The sequence below is a fragment of the Camelus ferus genome, chromosome 4, assembly GCF_009834535.1.
Source record: "Camelus ferus isolate YT-003-E chromosome 4, BCGSAC_Cfer_1.0, whole genome shotgun sequence".
Lineage (NCBI taxonomy): Eukaryota > Metazoa > Chordata > Mammalia > Artiodactyla > Camelidae > Camelus > Camelus ferus.
Genome location: NC_045699.1, coordinates 47,791,238 through 47,812,011, shown reverse-complemented (window position 1 = coordinate 47,812,011; position 20,774 = coordinate 47,791,238). Strand labels below are relative to the sequence as shown.

The following is a 20,774-nucleotide window of genomic DNA, read 5'->3' as shown; positions in this document are numbered from 1 at the left end:
GCTGTCGGCAGGGATGGGAATAGGGCAGCAGGGGGAGACATCTAAAAATTTATTCATTACAACTCAATGTGATAAACACTAAATAGAAATGGAGGGGGTAGTGGGCCGGGGGAACAGTAGTAAATGGCAAATCCTACTTCACACTTCCTGCCCAGCCAAAATTCTGGCTTTTCTGGACCTCCTGCTGGAGGGTCTAGCAGCATAATGAAGCCGTGATAAGTGGTAATGAGACACTCTGGGACTGACAAATTGGCCCTGGTAGGAGAGAATCACAGTACTTGAGTTCAGTCCAGAAATACTGGAATGATTTATGGTGTAGCACCGGTGTAATTGTGAGACTGACCTCTGGCCCATCTTGAGAAATTGGACCCCACTTCCTAGAGAGAGGGGTCTTTTTTAAAAAAATGGGAAGAGTGGATAATGTCATTCATTCATTCATTCAGCAGATTTATACTGAAGGTCTACTCCTAGTCCCTGAAAATACAGTGATGAGTACAACAGGCCTGCATAATGGGGACAGAGAACAAGGTCAAGTTGTTTTAAACTTCATTCGAGAAACATTTACTGAGCACCTACTCTGATCTGTATACTGAGAGATAATCTACATGCTGAGAAACTGCAGTGAACAAAATGAAGTCTCTGCATCTCATAGAACTTATAGCCTAGTAGGGGAGACCCCATAATAATATTGGAAGAGAATAATTGTTGGGTTGAGCCATAACAATGGTAACTATAATTCACTGAAGACCTGCTACATCCCAGATACTGCCAGGCACTTCATATTTGTTGTCACTAATCTTCCCACCTACACTGTTAGTAGGTACTGGTTCCATTTTGTAGATGAAGAAACTGAGGCTCATGAGATTAAGTGAACTACCTAAACCACGAAGCTAGGAAGTTGGAGTCACCTGGCCCCATTGACTCCAAAGCCTCATCACATCCTGCAGCAGCATCACCTGACATAAGATAGAGCAAAGATTGGCACCATTAGGACTACAGCCACCAAGGAGTGTGCACTAGCCATCCTGAACCCTTTTGTTGGGACTTCTTGTGATTACATGCAGGGATTATTGTGATTACATTGCTTGTAATTACAACTCTGGTTGAATGCACCATTATTGTTACCCACATCGCCTTAATGGTCCTCAATTACGTAGATGGGCAAAAGCCAAGGAGGCAAGGGTTACAGATATCTGAACAAAAAGTGCTATGGGAATCCAACAAGGTAGCTTCACTCTGCCTGGAGGAGAGCAGGCTTCACCGCTATAATTCTGTCAATTTGAAAGGCTTCTCACCCAAACAGTCCCTGTGAGTGGGTAGACAGACTGAGGAGGCATCTCTGGGTTTTTCCTGCAGGTCTTCTTGTCATTCAATTGTTCGGTATTGCTCTGAATACAAAATTAAGATCTTTTCCATCTTTCAGCAAATGGAAATTTTCAGCTGCAATTCAGAAAGTTCTCCAAGGGTTTAACTCATAAAGGAATGTACCAAAGAACTAGCTTCTCTGACAAAGACAATCACATATAAATTGTAGTGTGAGGTATAGCATAGTAATTAAGAGTGTAAGCTCTGGAACTAAACCATCTGGTTTTGCATCTTAATTCTGCCACTTGCTAGCTTAATGACCTTGGGCAAGTTACTTCAGTCCTCTGTGCCTCAGTTTCATAATCTGTAACATGGAGATAAAATTTTTATTTGCTTCATAGAGTTATTGTAAGGATAAAATGGGTTTTGTAGGTGAAGTGCTGAGAACAATGCTTATTTCATTGCAAGTATTCAACAAATAATTGGCTAGAAGTAGTAGCATAATAAGCAAATAAAAGTTAGCTATTATGAGTGGCAGTAGCCATTAACTGCATTAGTATACCAGGCTAAGAGCTCCACATGTATTATCTAATGTAATGCTCTCAAAAACCCAATGAGGAAGGTGCTATTATTAACCTCATTCTGTAGATGAGAAAACTGAGGTTTGGAGAAGTTAATTATTTGTCCCACGTTACACAGCTAGTGGGCAGCAGGACCGGGACTCAAAGCAAGGTCTATCTGACTCCAAAGCCTCTGGTCACCCTAAGAGTTAAAGGTGGCAGTCTTTAAAGAGCTCATCTGAGCCGGCTAGCTACAAAAGAGACTGCAGGAGGGCAGTCTGGTGACTGGCAGGGCCAGCTAAGGTACTGGAAGGGAAGGTTGTAACAACCAGCCAGGTGGGTCAAAGGGGAGAGACACGAGGTTACAGGCAAGAGCCTGGGAACTTGAGAATGGTATCCATTGGGCTAAGAATCATGAAAGAGAAAGAAAGCAAGGAGTTAAATACACAGAGGAATTAGAGTGAGTTGAATGGAGCTAAATAATTCTATTTCACCACTGTGTATGTTTAAGTATGTCAGCTTGACTCTGTATGTACACATATGTACTGAGCATATGTCATTTGCCTGTGTGTATATATGTAATGAGTGTATCAGCTTGCCTCTGTACATATGCATAAGTGCCAAGCATATGTCCTTTTCCTCTCTGTGTACACATGGAAGGAATGAGTATGTATAAGGTTGCCTCCATGAGACTGTATATGCATGCGTATTTGAGTGTGACAGCTGGGCCCTGGGTTTGTATGAGCACATTTACATGTATCCATGCACACATTACTGTACAGAGCAACTCCTCTGTATGTGTACATGTAAGCTTAAATTGAGTCAGTGGTTTTCTACCTACTCTCCCTTGGCAACCAGTTGAAAATTATTCCCTATAGTCTGATTGCCTCAGCACTCAGCATCAGGGTCAATGTAGTTAGACTTGGCACTTCATCTGGGTTCCTAATTAAGGGAGTTGTAAAGGTGACAGAGCAAGACCACGTTCTATAGCTGCTTCTCTCAAAGCAGAACAATAGTGCTGAGACTCTGGGCAGCTCTCATCGTGGTGGCTTCAACAACAATGGGGGCAGGGGCAGGGCAGGGCATGGAGAGTGGTGACAGTAGCACCATTCATCCAACAGTACTTCGAGATTGCCCATTACGTGCCAGGCAACCGTGTTAGGCAGTGAGGGTGCAGAGGTGACCAGATAGACACAGTCCCTGTCCTACAGTCTAACAGGGAGTCAGACTTTAAGCAGTTATAATTATGAAGGGTTTTGCAAAGGATGTGTGAAAGCATCAGATGGGGACCCCTAATGTCCTTAGGGCTGGATCCTAGTATCAAGGAAAGCTCTCGCTAAGAAGTGATATTTAAGCTATGGCTGGAAGACTGATGAAGAGTTAGAGGCAGGTAGAGAGGGAACAGTATGAAGAAAGTCAGCATGTAAAAATGATAAAGAATGATAAAGTTTAAGAAACAGAGAAAAGACAGCTGTGGTTGAAGCCTGGAGAGCAAGGAAGCAAATGACACAAAGGATGAAGTTACAGACCAAAGCACACAGGGCCTTTTAAGCCATGATAGGGATTCAGACTTGACCCTAAGATTATGAACAGGGAATAACCTGCTCAGATTTGTGTTTTTAAAAGATTACTTAGTTAAATATATGAAACATGTATGTTAATTATATCTCAGTGATGCTGTTGAAAGAAATCACTTGAGCTGCAGTGTGCAGAATGGATTGACTGGAAAGGCAAAATGTTCCCAAGAAAACCAGGACAGAGCTGCAGCAGTCTGGGTGAGTGACGGGGTTGGCTTGAACTAGGGAAGATGGGGACAAGTAAGTGAATTAGAGAGATTAAGGAGGTAAAATTAACAGAATTTGGGGACTGACTAGGTATGGGAGCTGAGGGAGAGGAAGTATCAAGCCAGGGTCATCCCTAGGTTCAAGGACATCTACTAAAATAGCCATCCCTGGAGAAGAAGCAGGTTTGGAGAGAGGATGATGAGTTCAGCTGCAGGCACATTGAGTTTGAGGGGGCCAGCGAGCATCTGTACTGAGCCATCCAGTAGCAGTTGGATTTATAAATCTGGTGGTCGTAAGAGATTTACACTGGATACTAAGTGTGGGAGTCATCAGAGGAAAAATTAAACTCATGGAGGTGGATATGATGACTTGAAAGTGTGCAAGATAAGTGTTGACCCCTGAACAACATACGTTTGAACTGTAAACATACGTTTACATACATTTGAACTCTCTTAAGAAAGTTTTTTTAAATAGGTTAAGTTTTTTTCAGTAAATACGTATTAAAGAAATACACCATATGAGGTTAGTTGAATCCCTGGATGCAGAACTGTGAATACAGAGGGTCAACTGTAAAGTAATACTTGGATTGTCAACTGTGAGGAGGGTTGGTCCCCCTAACCCCAGTGTTGTTCAAGGATCACCTGTACTGTGAAATTAGAAGAGGGCCTAGGCTGAAGCCCTGAGGAACTCCAATGGAGGGAACTGTGAAAGAACTGCCAGAAAATTAAGAGGAAAACCAGGAAAGAATGGGGTCACAGTGACCAAGGAACAAAAGTGTTTTAAGAAGGAGGACATGGTCAACTGGTCAAATACTGCTAACAGGTCAAGGAGGATGAGTGCTGAATAACGTCTAATGGATATAGTCACTTGAAGTCATCAGTGATCTTAGCAAGAGCCGTTTGGTAAAGTGGTTGGGGCAGGATCCAGGCTGGAGCCTTCTGAGACATGAGTAGGAAAGAGGAAGTGGAGACACAACATTTGGACAGCTTGGCTGTGAAGACAGGAAGAGAAACAAAGCTAGAGGTGACTGGGTGGAGGATGGACTTTTTGAGATGAGACTGTAAAATATTTAAACAATGATGACAAAGAGCCTGGGCTGGGGGAGTTGACTATACAAGACAGGAAAAAGGATAATCAGCAGTGTAAGATTCTCGAGAAAACAAGGAGGGATGGAATTCAAAGCACAGATGGAGGGACTCACTTTTGAGAGATGGTTTCTTCTTTGTTACAGGAGGGAAGGTACAGGGAATGAAGGCTGACGCAGAGGGGTGTAGATATGCTGTTGAAATACTGAGGAAGTTCCTGGATCTCAGCTTCAATGTTGTCTGAAGAGAAAGAGGGGGTAGGATGGAGTGGAGATGGTGGGGGAGGGGCTGCATCAAAAGGTGGCTTAAGGTGGCTTTAGCTCCACTATAATCTCCATCAGCTCTCTCTTTGACCTTCCATCCCAATCTTCATTACCATCTTTGTTGTGAGCAGGTGCATTCTCTCAATCTTACGTAAAAAGTTACTTTAAAAAAACAAATGACCTATGACATGCAACATATACAACAGATACCACCTCAAATCAAGTGCCCTGACCCCTCCCTTTCAACCAGATTGTTGCCCCAAGTCCCAACTACACAGAAATTTGAGGTCAGATGTAAGAAAGGTGGGGAAAATTTGAAGTGGTCATTGATGATTAGGGGAGAGAAAGCACATGATTTTCCCCAGTAGAGCTCAGAAGAGATGGACAGCACCAGAGGCAGAGACACCACAGATACCCTGGAGCAGGGGTGCTTAGGAGAAGGAAGTCAGGAGTCCTTTCTCTCAGGTGGGCATTTATCAGCATTGGGGAAAAAACAACCCCTCCTTCTGCTCACCTCTGGCTCAGGAGTTCTAAGGGAGATGGCCCCTTAAGAAAGTTGGAACAAGGTGGACCCTGGCTTTCTGAGTAGCCAGTGTGACTTGAAGTGACCTAAATTCAGATGTTCTCTAATCTGGCATACCTTCTTTCCATATAAACGCTGGCAAATGGTCCAGGCTGATTTAATCACCATTTTGCATTCCCCATGAAATAACTGATTTGAATAATGATCATCAATGGATGCTAATACCATAGGGTGAAACGTCACAGTATTAAAGTATCACCCCACGGATAACTTATTAACTATGAGTGAAAAGAAAACACTTTAAAATGGAGAGAGCTAGCAGATACTGCCTTCATCAAATTTAGTCTCACCAATGATGGGGCAGCTTTCAACCACGTGGCTCCTGAAATGATACATGACGTTACCTACAAGATAATCTTGCCAAAGAAGTTTAACCTGAATCTAATCACAAACCAAGTAAATCCAGAATGTAGGCATATTGACAAGGCCTAGACTTTAAAAGAAATTTAATGTCGTGAAAAACAACAAAGGAGAGAGGTTTGTTCTAGATTAAGTTAGACTAAAGAGACAAAACAACCAAATAACCAATAAACTTTGATTGGATCTGAGAAAATAAACAGCAAATAAAAGACATTCTTAAGACACCTGGAGAAGTTTGAATGTAGATGATATTACTGAGTTAATATTAATTTTCTTTGGTGTGATAATAGGATTGTGGTAATGTAGGAGAATGTTCTTATCCTCAGTACATGCATGCTAAAGAATTTAGGGTGAAGTGTCATAAAGCCTGCAACTTTCAAGTGGTTGAAAGAGAGAGAAAAGCAAACTGTTAACAATGGTGAATCTAGGTGAAGGATAAAAAAAAAAGGATTTTTTAAAAATTCAGTGCAGTCTATTGCATTACTTCAAACATTTTTTTTGCAATGACCTTGAATAGCTTTATGCTTATAAGCATAAACTGTGCTTCGTAATATGCTAAATTAGATTGAAATCTTTAAAAGCATCATAGCAAGAAAATTGCTCTGCAAAGCTTTTTAGACATAAAAGAACTTCTAATTTGTGTAGGAGTGTAAGTGAAGATTTGGTAAAGTGGGAGAGAGAGCCACGAAATAATAGCAAGAAAACTTTCTGGGAGTCGGAAGACCTTTTGGGTCTAGCACTTAACCACTGGAGATGTCAGTTTCCTCATCAGCAAAGTGGGGCTAATGGCACTACCTTCATCATTTTGATGTACAGGTACAGGAGACACAGGATATGAAAAAACTTTATAAACTGGAAATGGGAACAGAAGTCAAGTGATTTTTGTTATCGTGCTATGGTGATGTCCTGTTAGCAGGGGTCCTTGAACTTTATTATACCTAACAAGCCATCGGGAAGCTTGTTGAAAGTATAGATTCCCAGTCCTGACCTCAGAGATTCTGATTTCAATAGGCCTGGGTAGGCGCCTAGAATTTGCTGTGGAAAAGCACCACATATTCTCTGGTGCAAGATATCTGAAACACCTAGAGAGCTGCTGTGGAGAGCACTGTGATCTAGAATCCCTGCTCCTCAATGTCTGGTCCATGGACCAGTGACATCACTAGCACCTAGAAGCTTGTTAGGAATGCAAAATCTGGTCCTACTCCAGACTTACCTAGTCGGAATCTGCATTTTTAGTAAGATGCCCACGTGGGGAAATTAATACCTGAGAAACACTAAATGGCAAGACTGAGTGATGACCTTTCTTTTTTGCCCTGGTCACTGATTCTCAGCTTGCTGTCAGATGGAATCGGGGTACCACCTTTGCGGTTGCTGATATCTTTAACCTCATTTAGCTCTTCTCTCTGCTTCTCTTTGTTTCTGGCTCATCAGTCCTAGCAGGTCTTGATAAACATAACCAGTTATAAACAAATCAAAGCATACTAACTTGGGATCTAAATCCAGTTAAGTGAGGGATGTGATTTTAGTCTTCCTTTTTATTGTGGTGAAATAACATAAAATTTACCATCTTAGCCACTTTTAAGTGTAACGTTCAGTGACATTAAGTACATTCACATTGTTGTGCAACCATCTCCATAACTTTGGGTATGTGATTTTGAACAAGTCACTTAACCTCCAAGCTTCATTTCATTATCTTTATAAAATATGAATCACATTACCTATTCCTCCAGATTATTTTAAGAATAAAATGAAATAATAAATGAACATGCTTAAGACTCATAGAATATATTCAATAAATGCTAACTTCCTTCCACTTGAAGTAGTTTTTTCAGGCATCCCTGGATATTTACAACAGATATTGTCAACTGATAGGAATTTTAAAAGCATATACAAAAATCTATATATTCTGGGCACATTATTGCCTTTTAGAACAGGGCAATTTGGAAAATAGAAGTATTCTATAATCTATAGAATTGGACAATTTAAAAGAGCAAAAGTAAACAGCAGCCAATTATTGGGAAATTGTTAGAAAAATTACATTTTGGGAAGCAACAACCTTTCTGTGCCCATTATATAGAAATTCTTGAATTGCTTATATTTAAACTTTTATAAACAGTTTAAGTACAATCATTACGCTAATATCAATAACTTTCACAAATGGCACTTTCAACCTTGGGGCTGATCCACTTGGATGCATCATTTGAATCCCATTTATGTACACATTATCTTGTAAGGAGAAGGCTAAATTGAAAACTCGGGTTACATGCACTAAATTGAAAAAAAATAGTTTAACTTCAGAATTAGACTAATGAGAATGGGGAAGGGAATTTAGAGTTCCTCTCCTTCGACACCCTTATTTTATAAACAAGGAAATTGAATTAAAATAGAGTGATGAGTTATCAGCAAAGCTGGAACCAGAGTCCAGGTTACAGGAGTGCATCCTGATATCACTGGACCTTGAAGGATGGGTGACACTTCGGCAGCATAGGTGATGGGAAGAGGTTGTAGAGAGGCTGAGAGCACTCCAGGTAGAGGGATCAGCAGAAGTAATTTCACACAGCCTGGCTCTGAAACCGAGAGATGATGAGTGTGTTTAGGGATGTTTACGGAGTGCGGAGGCTGGAAGGAGAGATTAAGATGAAGTTTTGTGATGGGAGAAGAGAGTCTTGGACTGTCTTGTAACACAGAATATCAGAAGAAAGGTTTAGGGATTTGGGGGGGGAGTTGATTTTATAGTTTATGTGTCCCTTTCTTATTTGTATTCTTATATAATCATTATAGCAATCTTGGAAAGTAGGTATTTTACAGATGATGGTCTAATACTCAAGAGCCCATGCTCTTTGCAAAGCAAAGATTTGAACTCAGGCTCTGAACAGAAAGGCTATCTATTCTGATTTTAAAAGCATGAGCTCCAGAGCCAGGCACTTGGGTTCAAATCTCTCTGGACCCTAAGAAGCCATGTGACCTTAAGAGAGAAGAGTAAGTCTAAAACTTACAGTTTTTGTGCCAGGCTCTATTCTAAATATATACAACAAAATACTTATTACTCATTTAATCCAACATCTCTATGACATATATTCTATTATTATCACTGTTTAAAAGCCTCCCTCCTCCAAAAAAAAAAAAAAAAGAGCAAGAAGAGGGAACAGGGATGCATTCCCCTCTAGAGTCTCTGTTCCTCAGTTTATAATAGAGTCTCAACTCCTTGGGATCCCTCTCGTTGCCTGCCCACTTGTGACATTGTGGTAGGTGAGATAATTGCTCAAAATATTCACATCCTCCCCTCACCTTCTTCGGAGGCGTCTATTCTTCCCTGTGTCTTCTGGATCAGTCACATGACTTGCCCTGGCCAAGGAGATATTAGCAGGTTTGACATTGAAACTTGAAAAATATATGCTTCTACAGGAGGGCTTGCCCTCTCCTACTTCTCCCATCTACAGTGAGAAGGGCTTCCCCTGGATAGCTCCTGCCCCCTCAGTCTGGGGCTCAGAGTGACCACATGAGAGCAGATCTGCCCCAGCGGCCCCCCAGATTTCCCAGTGGCTGAATGACTGGAGTGACTACCCTCCATTAATGCAGAAAGTGTAGTCCCAGCCCATCCAAAGACACTCTCTGACACTCAAGGATACAAATCTAGATACACATGCACCTCACCAGTGGAAGACCAGCCTGAGTTTCCTTTCTGGTCACTCTAGAAGCTAAGCCAGATAATGAGACAAAAAGGAACTGGAAATTTTTTCTGCTGCTACTTACAGTATTTCCACTATAACAAGTGTCCTTTTCATTAAAAATAACCACTTTCTTTTAAATAACAGGGCTTGGAATTTTTCCCCAACAAACCCATAAAAGAGAAAACTCAAAACCAGAACCTAATTAAATCTCTTAGCAGTCAGCAGGAGTTAAGAAAGGGAGCCCAAGTTTATGGCTGGAGAACCCCCCCAACTCTGATGGACATCCATGGTGAGTCTGCCCCCTGCCCCCCTTTGGCAGTGCTATGAGGATATTTTGCAAGTGAAACGAGCTGCGATCCTCTGACTTACAAGTAGCAGGATCACCATTCTGTCCATTCTAATCAGCGGCAAGAGTGAAAGAACCTTCACGCACAATCTGGGCATCTGGATAATATAGAAATTGAAGTTTTCCACCTAATGATGATAAACTGCACTGTTAGGTTAATAATCAGCTTGCAAACCCAACTATTATATCAGGTAATGGAGGCTCAATAGATATGTTCTTTAAAAATCTTCCATAAATCACTCTTCTATAATTGAATCTCATTCGAAATGAACCAAAGGGCTGTTTAAGGAAATGCCATGTTGAAAATTTTCACTCACAAAAAAATCACACCCTTGTATCTGCTATGGAAATCCTCTATATTGGGTGTTCCTAAACCATGGTATATGTAGGTACGTCCCCTACAGGGCAGCATCTCTACAGGAGGGCATCCATATCACAATGACAACAATAATGTTAAAATGCTTTACATCAATCACTCTTTATTTCAAAAGTGCTTGACTAACATAGACTAATCTTCACAACATTCAAGGGAGGTAGATAAGTATTACACCACTTTCACAGATGGGGAAACTGAGGCAGACATTAGTAAGTCGTGTTGAAGGGCATAATACATAGCACAATTAGAAAAAGAATCTGTTGCAGTCACCAATCACTGGTGACCTCTCCCATGACTTCTGAGTCCCACCAACACAAAAGTAGCAGATGCAACATGGAAGTAGATGGTTGATATTTTGGCTCATCTAACGGCTACACTTCACCTTGTTGATAAATGGCGGCTCTGCTGGTTTTTGGCAAGTATTTCCTTCACACACATTCTCACATGACTCCAACTCTAAAACAGGGGAGAGTGGAAACTCTTGTGGGAGCAGAAGGAAGGGTTGGAGAAACAGGGCTGGGAAGGAGGAAGACAGAAGAGAAAACCTGAATGATATAGAAGTAAGGGTGAACAAGAATAAGAGGACCAGCTGGGAAGTAGCCCGACAGAAAGGAAAGCCACAGCAGAAAAGAAGTGTCATTCCATCTGAACAGATCAGACATCAAGAGATGCTACTGAAAGGGTAATTCTTAGCAATGACATTACAGAGCCACTCTTCATGGCTTTGCCAAATGTAATCATCAGGTCCTTCTGACATTCCTAAGAGGCAAAACCATTCCTTTCCCCGGGTCTAAACCAAGTGCTGATGTAATTGACCTGACACTGCAGAAGCTGTTGACAACTGAAATGCACTGCCCCACCATGCCACCTCTCTTCTTCCTTTCTCTTTCTTGTTTAAAAAAAAAAAAAAAAAAAAGGCCAATGCATTTTACGATTCTCTTTGAAAAATTTCTAAGATATTTCCTAGTCGTTTCATGCTTAATAGGGTAGGATTCTGTGTTCCAGATTTGTAAAGGGGCTGTAATAGTCAAACATGGGAATTAACAGCACCTCTTAGCCAAGGCATCTTTACCCGTGGGACACACACACACACACACACACACACAAAAAGAAACCCTGAAATTTGTGGATGCCAACTAGAAAATAATTGGAGCTCAAGGTAAAGATACCCAGTTGACCCCTGAACAAGACGGGTTTGAATGCACAGATCCACTTACACTTGGATGTTTTTCAATAAAAGGGTACCATACCGTATACCATCTGTGGTTGGCCGAATCCCCAGATGTGGATACGGAGGGCTGACTGTAAAATTATACACAGATTTTCCACTGCTGGGGGAGGGTTGGGACCCCTAGCCCCTGGTTGTTAAAGGTCAACTGTAATCTTTTTTGATCTTTCAAGTGTGAAGCTATCATAAGAGATGGTGACTGACGCATCACCAGCTGTGATGGAGATACTGATGGCAGAGGCAGCACCAAATGAGTGGGGTGGAGGACTCAGCAGGGAGGGGTTAAAGTGTCCACTGAACAGGTGGAAGAGGCAGCATGGCAGCTAAAGAGACAGAAGTCAGGGAAAGGGGTGATAGCTAAAGAGGCAGAGGGAGGAGGTGTGCTGGCGTTTGAGGCTGGGTGGGAGACAACTGCAGTAGTCTGTGTCTAGGGCTCTCCCAGGATGTCACCAGAAATGCATTCTTTGTTTATTTCAGTTGGCAGCATCATTCTTTCAGGCATCTAGCTTTAAAACTTTACCCCTGCCTCCAACAAACGCAATCTGCTGCCAAACCTGATTCCACTCTGCAATGCCCTTCACGTGGGTCTCCCTCATTTTTACTACAGCCTCCTCCAGGTCCTCCTATTATCTCATCCTAACAGGGGCCAAATGCTCCTGCTTTGTCTCTTGGACTCACATTCTTCTCTAAACTCAGTTCCATCTTCTAATCTTCCTCCTGGAGCACAATTTTGATCAGGTTACTGCCCAATTTGGAAATTCCCCATGTTCTCCCAATTGTGTGTCTCATCCTGAATCTTCAACAGGACTTTGTGTCTAGTGAAGTTCCTCTCCTTTCTGAATCTCCAAGCCAAAAATACCAACTCTAAAGACTTAGCTCAAATGCCACCTCCTCCAGGAGGCCTTCCTTCAAGCTTCTTTGTTCCCTGCTCTGAGATACAAATGCACTAGAAGATGTGCACTGATCAAGCACATGACAGCTGCATACATGTCTTACCTCCCATACTGGGCTGGGTCCATGATTTGGCAGGGTGGGGGATGGTGAACTGTGTCTTAATATTGATCTATCAATCCTCTACAGTACCTATAACAAACAGTTACTGCATTTCCACCTCAGGCAAGGAACTGCTCAAAACTAGAATGAATTGGGATATACCTGTTCACTGAGTGGAGGCATTACAAGTATCCTGTATATGTGATCTGGCTCTCAGGATACAGCAAATCCTTGATATAGCTTTGAGGGATGGCGTGGGGGGCTAGCAGGTAGGGCTATTTGTTTTCGAGTCGAGAGACCTAGGACTGAGGTTCTGCTTTGCCGTTCACTAGCTTTCAGCCTGGTGCAGGTAGTTCTCTGAGCATCATTTCCTCACTTCTGCAGGACCTCACAGGAGTAAGGACCAAGTGAGACACATTTGTGAACTCTATATCAATGATTCTCAGTCCTAATTGTGTATTATAATCCCCCTTTAAAGCTTCCGAAAAATATAGAGAACTAGGCCCCAACCCAGGTAAACTGAATCAGAATCCCCTGGGAGTGGGACCCAGTGAGACTAACTATTTATAAGATACAGTTTCTAATGCATAGCCAAGGTTGAAAACCGGTATAAACTCATAAATACCATTAACAGTAGAACAAGGTACTTGAGCCTGCTGGTTTAATTAGCTTTTATTTGTTCAGTTAGGAATTAGTTCGATGCTTTTTATAGTTCCGTTATGTATGTGAGCATTTTTTGTGTTGTTCTACATTGTTATTTGTGTGCTTAGGTGGTAAATTCTGAGAGAGGAATAATACCCAGCACAATGCTGTGCACAAAAATATACCTAACCCAATGGCCCTTTTGGAGAATAAAGCGAAAACTTCGCAGGGTCCCGTGTTGACCAGACAAGCTGAATTGGCAGAACCCGGGAGCTTGTGTAAAATGCAGAGTCTCAGGCCCCACTCCAGACTCTGAAGATTAAGGAGATTCCCAGATGGAGCAACAGGCAAAGCAAAGGCAAGCTCTTCTCAGTTCACACCTGTGTTGAGGCCCTGCCAGTCCCTGCCCTAATGTCTCCCATGAATCAGTTAAGCTTGGGACTTTTTCCAGATGCTGCTTCTCTAAAGGGTCCATTTGGTAAAAACTAAGAATACAGATCCTTACAAAAAGGATCCTTCCTTTGAAAGGAGACTAGTCTTCCCAGTGTTCCTTTAAATAACCAGCTCCTCTAAGATATTTCAAATATGATCAATGTATAAAATAAATTGATAGCCATTTACGTTTTATGCAGTACATGTATGAGTATGTACGTAATTTACTAAGCTTACAGTATCCTGGGCCCAAATTCCAAAATTATGAAAGGAGGGACACTCAGCCAACGCAGTAAACAACTTCTCCCTGTTGGCCCTTGCCCTCTGAACAGTGATGACGTTAGTGGTGCCCATTCAAGACCGTGCAGACCACATCACGGTCAAGGAGTCACAGCAGATGCTGAACGTTATCTAGACCAGCTCCCTTGTTTTACAGACAGGAAACACCAGGGCCAAGAACTAAATGGAGTTCTTCAAGGTCACACAGCACTTGAGGCAGAGCCAAGCTCAGAATTCAGGCCCTCACTGCCAGTCCTATACGCCCCATGCAGCCTCTGCCACACATACTCCCCCTCGCCCCCCACGTGGCCTTGAAATTTCATTCTCAGAAACTGCTGACCTGCCTTGGCACTGAAGTGTCACTTTGCTTCCTCCAGCTACTGCTGTGCCTAACTTTCAAGGCTGTTTTCAACATTAGGCTACAGGAGAAGCTATATCACACTCAGGCAAAATATCCATTTCTCAATCACAGTCCCAAATATACCGGTAATGGATTCTGCAAAAGCCAATGCTAACTGTGTAATGCAACTACGCAGCATTCCTATTAGCTAGCACCAGGAGCACGGCGAGGGAAGGGCCTTTCCTGAGGTGGCTGAAGATGAAAATCAAGGGCACCCATTAACCCAGTGGAACAAAGCTGGGAGGACTCTACAGTGGGGAGGCGAAAACTACAGCACAGTGGGGGAGACAGCACCTCTGAAAAACATACAGTGTGTGACTATAAAATTGCAAGTCTTATCTTTTAATAAAACAAGCAGGACAGAATGTAGAAATCTAAATGAACATTTCTCCCTCAAAGCAGTTACACCCTTAATTCCAACAAAGCTATCCCTGTTGGAGACATTATTTGGAACTCCTCTCTGGGGAAAGGAAAGCCTTAAAAGGCAGTTTATGAGCCACATTAGGAAAAAAAAATCCTTCCATAGGTTGGGCTGTTTGAAAACAGGAAATCCACACTCAAAAGATGACACTGAAAAAATGAAAAGTGTGCCACAGCTCTTGTGGAGATTCCGGAAAGACCTCTGGCAAGTCCTGAGCAACAGCATCATCGCTGGAGGAACATGTGTCCTCCTAGGACAGCCACTGTCAATGGGAGGGTGTTCATTTGGATAGAAAAGGTCTTCTGTCTATTAAAACAAACAAACAAACCAAAAAAAACCACCCGCAAAAACCAGCCACGCTCCTTTATGGTCACACTTGCATTTGATTTAAAAAATACAACAACAACACTCACACATGGTTCTTGTATGAATTCTAATTAAGAGACGTTACATTCAGAATGATAGCACTCATAGTGATAATTTTCAGGAGACTCTAACAGCTTCTTTGCCACTTCAGGGGTACGTAGGGTGCAGCTGTTTACCTGAATATATTCTTAAGTAAGTGACTACTACCGCTCTAATTTTCCTAGTTGTAGCTGTTACAGGTTACTGATCGCACGTTCGCGTTCCAGACTTTCTTTGCCAACACAGGTTAATTACAAGGGAGCCACCCCCACAGTCTTAGGGTGAATTGGGAAAGGGCCGGTTAAATGAGGAAACAGGCCATTCCTTGGTAAAAGTTTGTAGTTTTCTTTCCCAATACATCTTCTTTTTATTGAGAACTTCCATTTTTATCCTGTGTTCCTCCTCTGCCATCTCACACTCTCGCTCTATCTGCTGGATTTTGGCCACATGCACCTCATTCATTTGTATCAGCTGCAGCTGTAAGATGGACATTTGTTGATGGTGTTCTTCCTCATGCATCTTTTTTAAAGCACCTTCCTGAGAGGTTTTGCTCCTGTAGTTTTTAGTGGCTGTTATTCTGACAGCTGAACACGAGGGTTCAGGTTGAGAGGTCCCCTCACATACTGGAAAATGTATGAACTCTTTCTCATCATCGCACAGTTCTCTATTTGAAACAGCAAATGATTCTGAAAAACAGTAGCAGAAAACATATGTTCAAAGATTTTACAGGCAGAGAGTAAATCAATCCTATTTCAAATGACAGGCTCCCCCTGTTACAGGATGATCTAACACAGCATCTGCTCTGGTCTGCACGTCTACAGAAACCCTTGCTACATCATCTGACTTCTTAAAAACCCATAAAGCAAAAGCAATTTTCCCTTAAGAAGCAATGATAAAGGGTTTCATTCATCAGATCATTCCTGGCACTGCAAACGACAGGAACAATAGTCAGAGACCATGCTTATCAAGGATCAGAGACCTTGGTATGTTGATGTAAGTTCTAAAATGAAATGTGCCCAACTCCCAGGGAGCAAAAGACCTCCGTACGAGGCCAACGGTGGGTTTAAGTTCCCCCTCAGTCTGATCTCCCTTTGTCAGTTTCTCATTCAGTCATGAACACTTCTGCTTAGTCTCCACAAAGGCACCATTGCTCTGGGTCCTGGTCACAGATCTTAACTCCTCCCCTGGAGAGCCATCTTACAAAGGTTCTTCCTTGAGAGATGAGCCTACACTCCTTGGCTTAACTTCCTCAGACTTCCCTTCAGTCTCCTACATCTGGCGGTTGCCTCTAGCACTGCCATCGGGGGGTCAGTACTCAGATCCCAAAGACATGTTCTATTGTCCCTCTTGTGTAACTTCTCCCAAGCACTTGACAATCCTTGAAATTTCTTTCTCTATTAGCTTCTGAACTATTGCTCTCTCCCAAGTTTTTTACAGCCTCCTCTCTGATTGTTTCTTCTGAGGTCTTCTTTCAGGATTCAGACTTAAATATTCCCTTGGGGTTCCTATCCTTGGCTCTATTTTCAGTCCACCCTAAACCCTCATAATCTGGTTCTGACCTTCCTTTATCTTTCTTGCCTTACTCTTCAAAATACCCTGTGTATCTTTCAATCCTACCACAATCTTTAAAGGCCATGCTTTTCCCCTCTCATAATTCTGTCTCACTGTTCCTTCAGCCTGAAGTTGGGCTCACTATTTGTCCCACCCCCTCACTCAAATACACACTCTTACTCCAGTCTCCCACCTAACCCGTACTTCAGGATCAATGCCACTTGCTCCGTGAAACCTCAGCTCTCTCCTTTCTCTTCTGTTACAACACTTAACACATTCGGGTATTATTTTGGGACCATGCCTTATTCATTTCTTTTATCCTTGGGCACCAATTATTGTGCTTGGTACATAGCGGATGCCTAGTAAATATTTATAGGCTGAAGCTTTGAACACAAGAGGAAAAAAAGGATACAAAAGGATGTCACTTTGGTGGTGCCATGTTTGCACTAGTAATTTTATAGGGCAATGATATGAGTGTCAATTAGGGAGTTTCAATAAGGAAACCACTAACTCCACTAACCTGTGGAGCCTTCTAGCTGTGCCTCCAGTGCTTCCTTGGGAAGCTTTACATTTCCAATAATGAGAATCATCTCCTTGGAGAAAAATAATATCAATTTAGTAACAGAGTTGATTACATTATTGTGTCCGCTCCATTATTCCAGAAGATGGGATGCCGGGAATGTTAATGGCTACTGGGGGAACCTAACTTGTAACACTCCGTTAATAAAAGGCACAATGGCTACTGTTTAGATGATTTCACTCCAAGGGGTTAGGTAACAACCATAACTAGTCCCTAATTAAGATAAAAGAAAAGGTAAAAACTTACTTTCGAAAGAGAAGGTTAAAAAGGACTTCTGTGTCATCCAGAGATAATGAAAATGTCTCCCTAGGAATCTTTTCCAGCTCCAGCAGCTGTAGCCCCAATTAGATGTCCTTCCTTCAGGGCTCCCACTGCCTTCTGAGCCTGCCTCTGGCACAGAACTTGTTAAAACTGGCGGTTTAACTACCTCACCTTGAGGTCTCTGAACACTTTGAAGACACAGACTGCCTCTAATTCATCCTCCTGGAGAACCCAGCCCAGGGCCCAATACACTGCTGGGCATGTAAGAAACGTGTGCGGGCTGAATCGGCTGCAGTGGCTCACATCCCTCTCAACACAGCGCAACTGTGCAGAAAGAACGTGTTCTGAGTGGAGAGCTGAGGCACGGGACAAAGGGATGGGAAAGGCTGGGCACTGAGAATAGCGTCCATCAGATGTGATCAGATGCAAAGAGGATTACCTCATCCGTTTCCTTTCCAGTCTCAGATCTGAAATTGTCTTCTTTGAAGACTGGATACATTAGATGTTTTTTTGGTACCTTTAGCCTCTTTCTCTTTGATTTCATTCCAGATGATAGTTCTGGATACTCCTCTGAGTCTTTGAAGTTCACACCTTAGCAATGCTACTCATCTCTCCCAATTTCTAAATGCTCATTTTTATTTCAGTAGTTCTTGGTGTTAGGGGCCTTCCGACAATGATGATGATGATGGCAGCAGCTGCCATGTTCTGAGTAGCTAACCAGGCACTAGGCTAGTGCTTTGCAATACTGATTAAATCCTTACAACAACCCTCTGAGGGAGGTATTATTAGAAAACCAAACACAATATCCAAAGTTATTTAAGTAGTTGAAAAAACCAGGACTCCAACTCAGGTCTGCATGACTCCAAAGTCCAAGCTCAACCACTACAACACCCAGCCTCTCACTATGTTGCTTGCTCAGCTGATCACTTATGTATCTTGAAATACAGTCTCCAAGTTGTATCCACTACAAGACCATCTATTATTAAGAAAATGGATGTATATTCCAAATTTTGATCTCCAAATTTGTGAACATGAAGATAGTATGTTTACATCTGGGAGCAGAGAAATGACTCTACTTTAAAACTATTAATTTTTTTAGTTTAAATGTGTGCTAACATACATATTTTAAATTTAAAAAGCCAGGCCCCTTAAGACTCTAGCAGAAGCTAGGGCTTAAAACTAGAGAAACCCGATGGAGTAGTTAATTAACTTCACACAAACATTAGCTCCAATGAATGGAAGCTAGTGTTGAGATGGGGAGAATCTCCTTTTAATTGGAAAATGACTATCCTGAGAATAGCCACCTGCTGCAGACCCATACCATGCAATCTCTCTTCCAGGTAAAACAAAACCACCCGAAACAGAAAACCAACTCGATCTTGGGCCAAATGGACAGGAAGGCCTGAAGGCTTTCCTGGGATCAGAAAACACAATCAAGGGGGTATTCTTCCACTTGGGGCAATTTGACTAAGTTTAATCTCAGCAGGAAAACCTCCTATAGCAGGAAAAAGATGGGATGGAAACTGCATACATGCCAAAGCCTAGCTCTTCTCAACGGAACAAAGTAAACAGGACTGACCAGGAGGCATGGATAAATAAGATATGGTTGAGGCATACTATGGAATATTATGCAACAACTAAGAGAAACAAATCAGATTTACACACTGCAATGGGAACAGATCTTAAAAACATTCGAAGTGAAAAAAGGCAGGAGAAAAAGGAATGGTATCTGTAGTACTATTTTTAGTCTATGTAAATTTAAAATACATGCACACACAACACCAATGCATGCTTTCAAGAACATGTGAGAGATTATGCAAGCACATTAGAATGATCAGAGTGCAGGAGAAAAGAATGAAACTAGTGAATGGGGATAAAAAAGGAATAAACATGTAAGTAACACACAAAAAAGGGCTTTTCTAGACTAATGATGCTCGTGTGCCATGACTGGAAATATGTCAGTCCCCTGCACTGGAGATCCCACCCCAAAAGAACAGGATTGGACTAAACAGTGATAATAATGCAATTTATTAAAAAATGCTTGCATTATTTAATATAGCTTTGAGTACCTGTGTTTGCATTAGTGGATTATAGCTTTATAGTAGAGAAACCAGAGCACATGAAATTAAATGTAAGTTCTCTTGAGATATTTGAGTGCTACTTGAAAGCTTAGTTTTTTAAAATAGACTTGACATTTGGTCATCCTACCCTCCCAAGCACCCCTAGCAAATTTTGTTGGCTCCCTTAGTTTGTTCTGCCAATCTGTTCCCCCAAAGATAATGGAAGATGGGTGTCAAAGCCAAATTATCACATATCCTAAGTCTACAGGGTATAAGTTCTAATATATATATAAGGGGAAAATACCATATTTTTACAAATACATTCCTAAGTGTTAAATTTTAAGAATACTGTGTTCAAATACAGATGTACATTTCAAGAAAGTCATTGACAAAGCTAAGAATTTGTGGGGGACAGTGATCAAGAAGACACAGTTTAAACCACCTCACAGAAGAAAGAGTTGGAGGGAGATCTCTAGTGGAATACTGCTAGGCTCCTTCCTGTCTAACTAATTACAACAAATCCTTGAGCACCTAATTCTGCCAGGCACCCTATAAGGTGTTAGAACAGAGCTGTCCAATAGAAATATAATATGAGCTACAAATGTAATTAAAATTTTTCTCATAGCCACCTTTGCAGGTAAAAAGAGGTGAAATTAATTTTAGTAATGTATTTTTAATCCAATATATCTAAAGTATTATCATTTTAACATTCAATCAATATAAATATTATTAGTAAGATATTTTACATTCTTTTGGGGGGTACTAAATCTTCAAGATATAGTGTGTATATTTTGAGCACATCTCAATTCAGTCTCCCCACATTTCAAGTACTTATCAGCCTCATGTGATTTGTGGCTACTGTATTGGACAGCACTGCGTTAGCGATACTCACACACACATGCACGCGCACACGAGTCCCTGTATCAAAATACACACAATGGAATGAGAGTCATAACCCTATTGCAGGTTTTCAACCTTTTTCCCAACAAGACCCAGAAGGGATGATTAACAATTCCAGCTTTCTTTTTCTTTCTTAAAAGTAAATTGAAATGCAAAATGAGTGAGGTAAACTCAAAGCTGTTGTACTGTACGGAAAGAGTTCCAGTATTTAACTACTAGAGTTAACAGGTTACTTTGGACACAGTTCCCAACTGGCAAAGCAGCCCTGTTCTCCACCTCCCTCCAGATC

At 41.7% G+C, this 20,774-nt stretch overlaps 1 protein-coding gene across 4 annotated transcripts in view; it reads right to left on the bottom strand.

The window, feature by feature from the left end:
- Positions 1–10,416: 10,416 nt before the first annotated feature.
- The window catches only part of MSANTD3 (Myb/SANT DNA binding domain containing 3), a 32,270-nt gene continuing 21,912 nt past the window's right edge, over positions 10,417–20,774 (bottom strand). For all 4 annotated transcript variants that reach the window (XM_006185237.3, XM_032478094.1, XM_032478091.1 and 1 more), the window contains exon 3: positions 10,417–15,819. In XM_006185237.3, coding sequence (XP_006185299.1) covers positions 15,410–15,819 — 410 coding nt within the window. In that variant the 3' untranslated portion in view covers positions 10,417–15,409. The remainder of the gene's footprint in view (positions 15,820–20,774) is intronic.